Genomic DNA, 10,121 nt, shown 5'->3' with positions numbered 1-10,121 from the left:
GGTACCACTGTATAAACATTTGTCAATGCCATTAATAAACATCAATATATAATTATCAATCACAAATGATTTCATTAATATAGCCTATTATTCTACATCCAAGCACATTGTGGGCATGACTCCAACTTCCAATAGCTATTTTGTGGAGAAAAGAAGGAGAATTGCATTTGCCCAGCAATTATTCTATTTTAAGCTTGGTTTGTTGGGGAGATGTGTGATTGCCCTAACAGAACTCTTTTCTTTAGAAAACCAGAGGTGGGGTGCATCAGTTACACTGTGAAGTGGATGGGGGACCTGTGGCCCTCCCAAATGATTGTTGGGGTTCAATGACTGCCATCAGCCCCAGCTGGTATGGCTAATGGTCAGGGACGAAAGAGCTTATAGCCATGCAAGGGCTGCAGGTTCATCTACCTTTGGTTTTCCTTCAGGAAGGTTCTTCTCCAGCAAGGCTGCCATTTATAGGCTCCAGAAGGGCATGAGAGAGGAACACAGGAAGCCACCAGACACTGAGTCAGACCAATTGGCCCATTGACTTCAGCATTGTCAACAATGACAGGCTGTAGCTTTCAAGCGTTTCAGACAGTCTTGCCTAGAGGTGTCAGGGACTGAGCCCAATAGCTTCTGCCTGTGAAGCAAAGCCAGACTTCCAGGCCAACTCTTGAATCTGTTTTTGATGTGAAGCTTCTAACCTTGTACACATTTACTTGCTGTGACTAAGCCCATTGAACTTCATGTGGCTTACTCTTGAGTAAACATGCATAAGATGGTGCTATCATGTTTTACTATAATTTCTTGAATTTACTTTTACCTCATAATGAATAAAGATGAGTTTTCCTCAGAGCTGTCTTTACCCAGGGGTGCAAGGGGTGTGGTGCACCCGGGCATCAAATTCTGGGGGGCATCAAATGCATTCTTACTGCATAACAGTCCCTCTCAATTGGTGGCAGTGAAAAGCAATGGAGTAGAAGTCCCCACCCCCTCTGTCGCTCTGTTACAGGTGAGCAATCCCCCCCAAAAAAGCTCAACAATTCTGAGTCCCCCCCAAAAAAAGGTCAACAGCTAAACTAAATTTGGGGGCGCATAAAACCTGTTGTTTGTGGTGGGCAGGATTCCCCACTTGGGTAGCATTGGGCAGTCTAGCTCAGTATTGTCTACGCTGACTGCCAGAAGCTCTCAAAGTTTGAGGCAGGAGACACTCTCAGCCCCACTTGGAGATGCCAGGGATTGAACCTGGGACCTTCTGCATGCAAAGCAGATGCTCTGCCACTGAGCTATGGTCCTCCCCAAAGCCTCTGCACATTTATTTGGGAATGAATCCTACTGAAAACAATGTGATACATTTACTTGTCAGCTGCCATGCATAGGTTCTTGGCCTTCTGAGCATGTTGTCATAATCAAATACACACACATCCCACCCTGCATAGGAGCCTGCACAGGAAGTAATGGTCAAAAACGACAAAATGAATAATTAAGCCTTGTTTTGACAAAATATTTTATTGAATATAGGTTTTTGTTTCATAATGAAAATTCAAAAAATAGGCTTTTTATGACAAAAAAAATCATAAAGATATTTTATGACTAATATACAAAAGAGAGCCTTGTTTATTTATAGCAAGAATAAAAGATTGTCTATGATGTAACTTTAGATTTTTTAAAAAAATAATATTATTATTAAAAGCTAGGAGAAAGTGTTAATTCATATTTCTGGAGGGTTTCCCTAGCTTTCCTTTAAGCAGGGCTTCAGGTGGGGGTTCTTTAGAGTGGTCAGTTGTTTTGTTAGTGACTCTAACGAGGTCCAGTTTGAGATGCAGACAGCTCACCCCCCGCCCCCCCAAAAGCACCATGTGCTATGTTTTCTGTCTAAACAAAGACACGCTATTGAAAAGCAAACCGTCTGAAATGACCCCCACCTAGAGCTGCGCGCCTGTGTGCGTGTGTGTGTAGGGGGGAAAGTCAATTCAGCATGGATTATTATTGTTATTATTATTATTATTATTTAGAAAACAGCTGTATTCGTATTCATTCAGAATTCTACGGCACTTTCTTTCCCATTTCAGAAAACGTCGACGGTCACTTTGAACGAAACGATTAGGTGCCATTTCTTCGGAGGCCAGAGGCTATCAAATCAGACATGCAAAAACGACTGGAATAAAAGAATGATAGAGGCACAGAACCGGGGAGGGAAAGAGATGAAGAGAAAACTGAAATTCCGCTGCCCAGAACGTGATTTGCATGTTCTGTTTACTCAGAAGTAAATCCCACGCAGCGTTTTCGTGAGATGGACTGCTGAGCCCGGTTTGCTTAAGGTCTCAGCCTCGCAACGCAATCCTAGGCACGCTTTAATCGAAAGGAAAGTTTCCCCAGGAAAGTGGGCACCGGGTCGTACCACCTAGCAAGTTATTGCGATGCTCGAGGGTTCATACATTATCTATCAAACAAGCAAGTGGCTGGGTGGGTGGGGGACGCCCCAAGTCCAGGAATGAACTCATTCCCTTTGGAGGTGCGATCCGCAAAGCAGTTAAGCAAGCGCTTCCCGAAGATCGTCTTCGAGCTCGAAAGTGAAAATGACTCGAAGTGAAAGCAATCAGCTGAGCTGACTTCGAAGTAAAGGAGTAGCGTAACAGGCGTTTACATTCCAGAGATCAAGACAGACGATTTCCGCTGTTTTTTGGAGGGTGGGGAGGAAGACTTGAGAGGGCTGACCCGGGTTAGACACTGCATGTGAGAATCCCATCCCAGTCTCCCTCGGCAGGCATACCGAGCCACCCACCTGTCCGACGTCTCCTTGGTTTGCAGCGTCTTCGGAACCGACTCAGAAGCAAGCGGCCGTCGAGGGAGGGTTTACTGGAAGTGAAACACCGTCTCAGGGAAGCGGAGAGGCACGTAAGACAGGAAAGGGATTCCCAGCTGATAAAATCTCCCTTGAATCTGGGAATCTAGCACCAGCGAAGCGTTGAAAGCCGTGCGCGTCTCGACGCCGGCAAGGAGGCAATCGCCGGCGAGGCCGTCCAGTTTGGAGATGCCTTTAGCCGGCCTGTGGAGGGCTTTCTTGGAGAGGATGCTGTCTATGCTGAAACTCTGAGGCTTAGCGGAACTCCTCGGGGCGTCGGGGTCCGCCGGGTTGGCTGTGGGTGCCCCTGAAGGTGTCGATTCCTGGGGGAACCTCGCCCCAGCATCCCCCAAGCCGCCCTCTCCCTCGAGGAGCGCATGATCCTTCAGGGAAGACTCGGGGCGCGCCGAGTGGCTCCTAATAGTCGCGCATCCGGACGGGGTCACCTGGAGGTGATGGCGGAGTCCGCTTGGGCCTGATCCAGGGCCGTTCCCTCCTCCTTTCTCCCCTCCCTTCGTGAGGTCCAGCCTGACCCTGGAGTCTTCATCCTTGCCCAAAGTTGGCGCCAGGTCTTCCTCGACGGCGGAGCTAATGGTGAGGAGATGGTGGTGGTGGTGATGGTAATGGCGGTGGCTCTCCCGAGGCTTCTTGCCTTGCTCCTCGGGCGCCTCTGCACCACCACCAGAAGAGGTTTCTCCGTCCCTCTCCATCCCCTCGGCATCCTCTCCACCGACGGCGCTCCCCGCTGCTTTGGGCTTCCTCTTCCTCCGCCGGTAGTTCCCGTGCTCGAACATGTCGAGGCACCGGGGGTCCAGCGTCCAGTAGCTCCCTTTGCCCGGCCGCCCCTTCTCCCGGGGGACCTTGACGAAGCAGTCGTTGAGCGAGAGGTTGTGCCGGATGGAGTTCTGCCAGCCCTGCTTGTTGTCGTGGTAGAACGGGAATCTCTCCATGATGAACTGGTAGATCCCGTTGAGCGTCACCTTCTGCTCCGGCGCTTCCTTGATCGCCATGGCGATCAGCGCGATGTAGCTGTACGGAGGCTTCTGCGGAGGCTCCTGCCGCGACAGCACCCCCGCCGAGGCGAAGCCCAGAGCCCCGGGGAGCCCTCCCCGCTCTGTCCCGTACAGGTATACCATGGGGGAGCTGCCCAGGGCAGCGGGGAGGGAGCCTCTGTACAGCTGGCTCATGGCAGATCCGAAGTGACTCGGGCTTGCCAGGGCTAAGGGAAAGTGGGGCTCCCTCTAGGACTCCCCCAGATCTGCCTGCGCTGCAAGGATCGTGGTGGCGCCCGTCCCTGCTCGCCTCGCTTTGGGCTCTTCCCCTCCTGTCGCTGCTTCATAGCGCTTTTTTCCCCCAAGGGGGGTGGATGGGGGAGAGAGAGAAAGGAGAAGAAGAAGGGGGGCGGGAGGAAATGTGAAATAATTGTTGTAAGTTTGCGATTATATGTTGACTTAGCGCTGGAAAATAAATTGTCTCCGATAAACAGCCGTTTGTGCGCCCTCGGCCCACCCACATTAATTAGAACTCTGCGCGGCGACTGCAGCCGTTCCACGTGGCTCGGCCGTACCAGCCAATGGGTCTCCCCCGCGCTCCCTTCATTTGTTTATAGCATTAGTCTGTTGATAAGTCTGCCCACCCAAGACGAATCAAGCTGTGTTTATTTGGAAAAATTTCCGGGCACCCAATATATAAACGCACTGATCTGATGTTTGAAATCTCACGTCCACCCACCCCCACCCCACCCCGCTCCTTCCTCCCACCCACCCCAACCCCTGGAAGCACACACAAAAGCAAGAGATCTTATTCGCTGCTGCAGCTTAGAAGGGAAAAGACGGGGAGCCAGCGGGGAGCTCGTTATCCTGGCTTTCTGGCTCTCTTTCCATTCCGGGGATGGGGAAGGGCCGTGGCTCAGTGACAGAGCATGTGCTCTGCATGCAGAAGGTCCCAGGCCCAATCTGCGGCGTCCCCAGGTAGGGCTGGGATTTCCCCTGCCAGAATTGCAGGAGAACCGCTGCCAGTCAGTGTAGACAATACTGGGCTAGATGGACCAACAATTTGACTCTGTATAAGGTAGCTTCCTGTACCTTCTTGCTATATTTCAGTGGGAGAGCATCTGGTCTGCATGCAGAAGGTCCCAGGTTCAGGCCCCAGCATCTTCAGCGAGCTCAGTGTAGACAATACTGGACTTGGTGGACCAATGGACTGACTCAGTAGAAGGTCACTTTCTCTATCCCTATACAGTACTAAACTCCTACCTGTGGCCCTTCAAATGTTGTTGGAACTCCAACTCCCATCAGCCCCAGCCAGCATGGCCAACAGTTAGAGATAATGGGAATTGTAATCAGCAGCATCTGGAGGGCCACAGATTCCCCATCCCTACCCTACTACAAGGACAGGGCTATGTGTGCTGTGGCCCTCCAGATGTTGGGAGATTTCAGGAAAGAAATAGTTGTGGAATTGGAGACTCCAAGATAATGGTGGGAAGCTCCAGGGCACTTTAAAAGAGAGAGAAATGCATGGGAGAAGCAATCAATGGCTACTAGTCATGTTGCATCTCGTGTACCTCTGAGCATCACGTTCTGCAGATCAGGAGCAGACATAGGCGCCGACTCCATGGGGCTTGAGGGGGCTCGAGCCCCCTCAAAAAATTTTTTGGGGGGGCTCAGCCCCCCCAATAATCTCGGGCGGGCGCCCTTTCAGCAGAGCGCCGCCGCCGTCCCCCGCCTCCTCCTCCCTCCGCCTGCTCCTTCGCCAGCCAGCCAGCCGCGCGCCCTAATCGGAGGCACTACCGGAAATCCCGCGAGAACAGGGGAATCCCGACTGGCCACACCTCCCAGCCAGCCAATCGGCTGGCTGGGGGCGTGGCTTGCCCTATTTAGGGCCGGAGCCACTTTATTTGCATATTCATGAGCTTATTTATTATTCATGAGCTTTCCCGGGCCCCCCCAATATTTTTTCTAAGTCCGCGTCCCTGGGAGCAGAAGAAACCCATTGTACTTGTCTACCACATCTGGGCTTTCCAGAGACATCTGCTGTCACTGTTGGAGCAGCTTGCTGGACTGGATGGGCCTGGCAACTGATTCAACAGGGTTCTTATTATCTTCTTATCTCTCTGGACTCCCAGTGCCTTTCATTTTCAGCCAGCATGGTCAAAGATTGTGGGAACTGGCATCCAACAATATCTGGAGAACCACTGGTTGCCCACCCCAGCCCATCTGGATGAGGCCAGAACAGCTTTCTGTTTCAGCAGTGGGTTGCCAGATGCGTTTTTGAGAAGAAACCCACAAGCAGGGTATAAAAGCAACCCCCTCCCCCCGCGCCAATTTATTATGAGTCCTTGGTATATGGATTTCTTCCAATCCAATAACTGGTCTAATGAGATGTCCCTTTGAAGAATCTATGCTGGTAGCCAGCAGCAGCACATCTTCTGAATGAATTCCATAGCTTAATTCTGCCTGGTTTGTGAAGATGGACTTTCTTTTGTCCTGTAGTCAGTGCCACTGAACAATCCCAGTTCTGGAGTTACTCTTTTTGTAAACTGCTTTTAGGTTTTACTACAATCAAGCAGTATATAAATCTTGTGAAATAAGAAAGGGAGAAAAACGATTCTATGGCCCTCTTTCCACACACCATGTAATTCTTTAAATGTTGTTTCATGTGCCTCCCTCCCTCTAAAACCCAGCCCTACGCATATTTATTGGGGGGGGGGGAATTCCACTGAATTCAGAGCAGCTTACTCCCCAATAACTGTGCATTGTATTGCAGCCTCGGGGCTCATTTATGCTTGCCCTGTATATCAGTCAGATTGTATACCAATTAATTCTCCCAGGTCTGAGAGTGCTTGGAAAAACTTCCCAAAATTTATTAGGGAAGAAGAGAATGAGTATGTGCACGAAGGACCAAAGCCTCTACCATGCCATATTCTTTCCCCTGCTATAAGTGACCCCAAGAAAGATGCTTGACAATGGAGGCTGGTTCATTAGGGCACATGGGGCACTGCCCCACCAATCTTGGTCTGCCCTTAGCTACACCCTCACTTCCTGCTTCTTTACAACCAGTCTAGGCTGTCAGCTTCCTACTTACTCTCAGTGTTGTCCCTTATAGAGAGCAGCAGCGATGATGGCAAAACTAAAATTAGTTGGCTGCACCTGTGATTGGCTCTGGCTCCACCTTCTGCTGGTCTCTTTGCCTTCTGTCCCACCAGTTCCAACAGACACCGGCCATCTCTGATGCCTAAGCCCCTCTCCCACAACTTATCCTATGTGCAACTGCAGTTAATACAAGAGATGACATGTGATGGTGTTGAACGTTTTGGTGCCTGTAGCAGAAACCCAACATGGGGACTGGAGAAAGTAAAGGACTTGACCATTTGCTGTCCTTTCCTGATTCCACCCCCCCCCCAGACCAGCTGCCTCTTGGCAGGTCCATCCACCCCTGGAGAGAACTCAGCAGAACAATCTCATGTGTGTGCTGCATCTCAGCCAATAGGTTACATTGACATCCGGAGCTGATTTAAAACTAAGCCAATTGAAGCCTTGTAAAAAAGAAAAACCAGGCTGCCTCTTGTGTCTGCTTTTCCTTAAATCAGCCTGTCAGTACCAATGTAAAACCTGCGTGGTGTATGGCGCTTGTGAGTGTGCAATTTCTCTCCCACGCTCAACCTTGCACTGGCAGCATTCACACGTGTTGCAAAGAACACAAGAGAGAAAGGCACCACAACACTTCTCCCTTATTTTCTAGGGTTTCTTCTTCTTCTTTTACTTCCTAGTGTGAAAACAGGCTGGCATCTGGATTGTGTCAGCTGTAAACATTGCAAATGTAGGAAATAAAAGCATGGAAATAAACTTGTTTTAAACAAAATGTTCATTCTGGTAGCTCACAGATGGGGAACCTGCGGCCCTCCAGATGTTGCTGGACTCCTATCCTCCATGGCTCCCATCATAAAATATTGGGGGGGTAAGCTCCCCCTTAATGGATCACATGACACAATGCACACACACCATTTGAATGGGAATGTGCATCAACTTTGTGGGAGCCTGCCCTCTCAAATATTTTATTGTGGGGGCCAAAGCCCCCACGGCCCCTAGGAGTTGGCTCCTATGGCTCCCATCCTCCATTCGCCTTGCTGTCTGAGGCTGATGGGAGTTGAAGTCCAACAACATCTGGAAGGCCACAGTTCTGTGTGTTGGTTCTGCAACACTCCCTGTTGTCCATGTGGTCTGGTGACCAACCACCACAAACTGACAATAGAGAAACAAAACAAAAAAAATCCTTCCAGTAGTACCTTAGAGACCAACTAAGTTTGTTATTGGTATGAGCTTTCATGTGCATGCACACTTCTTCAGGTAGTCTCTCCTGATTTGTCTTGAGAAGTGAGCCTGCAATGCATTTGAACCCTCACATGAAGCAGCATGGGAAGGTGGCTCAAAGATCATGAGAAGAACAGGATTTTATGCATGTGGCAGGGCTGGCTTGGGTAAGCATTGACAGCCTGCTGATGAAACCCCCACTCCAACAGAGTGGGGAGGGCACTGCCAATTCCCAGAGCTGTCTACTGTTTGCTGTTGTTGACCTATCCTTTCCTGATGTGTGAGTAGTGACAGCAGCATGGAACAGCAGCCTTCAGCAGCCTTGCCCTCTCCCTCTGAGGTAGTGATGCGCATTAGACCCAGAGACAGAGGCAGTGGAGAATGGACTATTACAGTCAATGGGACACTGCTCCACCAACTTCCACCAGGTGTCACCTGTCTGCCTTCAAGCAACCAGCACTGGTTGTCAGCTTCTTCCTCAGTCCCTGCATTGCCCATGCAGAACTCAGCAGAGAGAAGAAGGTGGTGGGGGGACTAGAAAGAATTAGCTTCCCCTCTCATTGGCTCTGACTCTGCCTACTATGGACCTCCCCACCCTCTGCCCTATCAGTCCCAACGTCCAGCACCAACCACCACTGGACAGTGGGCAAGCAAGTTCAAACCAAAGTGATTAGGAGGAGTTGGGGCCATTTGGGGTGGAACCCTTGCCATGTCCAAGTCCCTGACACACCCCACCACCACAAAAGCAAACCTAGGAAGAACCAGTACCATTTTGTTTGTGGGCAAAGAACATCAGTGCTGGAGCAAATCCATAAACATGGGTTTCTGTTTGAATGCACAATTATAAATCTTTCAGCACAACTTGTTAAAAACACACATCGTCTTAAAAGTATCTTTTCAATATCCTTTATTTGCTTTGAAGAAGGAAGGCGGGCCAATTTACATGGGTGCTCTGGAAAAGAACAATATAACCAATCAGAACATGTACAAGCTCAGGAACACAGCCTTTCAATGTGCTAGTGTGCTTCAGGTTCTATAAAGAAAAGGATGTGTTAGGAAGCCATACTCCGGAGGTGACTAGCCCCCAATTTGAGGGCCTGATCTCCCACCACCATCACCAATCAATTTTGTATTTCCCTACCCCCAAGACCCCACTGGGTTTGGCTTAGGTTATTATATTATGGTTATGATTTTATGACCTCTGTTTTGAGGTCACACTGAAATGGCAATCCCCAAAACGTCATGAAGAGGGGAATACTTGGCAAAGTCCCAGGGGAGCCTGAGTCTCCGTGTGATCAGGCCTGTTGCTTTATATTATGTACTTTCCTGTTTATAACAAAGAAAGGGATTTATAACAACTTTAGAAGTGCACACAGCTGCTTGGTGCTTACATTAGGCATTTGGGATGCTTGGGTTTTGTGTAAACGTTCGGTGGGCTTGATATTTATCTCTATTTTTATTTACTGGCGTCATGGGTTGCATCGAAGGTGGTTGCAATTCAGAAAAAAAGGTATGTGTGGGGGCAGAGTAAGTATGGCAAAATAGAGGATCCCGCACACGCACGCACATGCACACAAACTTTGCTTCCTTATGCCCTCCCCTTTTCTGTCCCACAAGCTCCACCCCCATTTCCTGCAACTCAGATAAGGGGAAAATTTATCACCCTGTGAACCATCTGTTTCCGTTTTCCAAAAAAAATCAAGTTACTAGTTCCTATCACTTTGGAAATCGGCTTGATTGAGAGTGCACGGGCAAAATCACACAGCTAAATCACACAGTCTGAGATGGGGGAAAGGAGACTGGTTGAAGATATTTTCAGAGAAGAGGGGCAGCACTTCAGTGTTGGTCAGAGGTCTTCACTCTTTGCCTTGAATCAAGACATGTTCATATGTTCTTATACATAAATCACTACAAGTGGGGTTAAGCAAATCTAGGTGGTTTGCGGGGGGGGTGTATCAGTGACTTAGCCATGATATCAAAAT

The 10,121-nt window shown here is 49.3% G+C and overlaps 1 protein-coding gene across 1 annotated transcript in view; it reads right to left on the bottom strand.

The window, feature by feature from the left end:
• Nucleotides 1-1,515: 1,515 nt before the first annotated feature.
• The window catches only part of FOXL1 (forkhead box L1), a 32,039-nt gene continuing 23,433 nt past the window's right edge, over nt 1,516-10,121 (bottom strand). Inside the window, exon 2 of the mRNA XM_081201258.1 lies at nt 1,516-4,173. Within this exon, the coding sequence (XP_081057384.1) occupies nt 2,842-4,017 (1,176 nt within the window). The 5' untranslated portion in view covers nt 4,018-4,173 and the 3' untranslated portion in view covers nt 1,516-2,841. The remainder of the gene's footprint in view (nt 4,174-10,121) is intronic.

This window comes from Podarcis bocagei, assembly GCF_964188305.1.
Source record: "Podarcis bocagei genome assembly, chromosome: 7".
Classification (NCBI taxonomy): Eukaryota; Metazoa; Chordata; class Lepidosauria; order Squamata; family Lacertidae; genus Podarcis; species Podarcis bocagei.
This window is presented reverse-complemented; position numbering and strand designations above follow the sequence as displayed.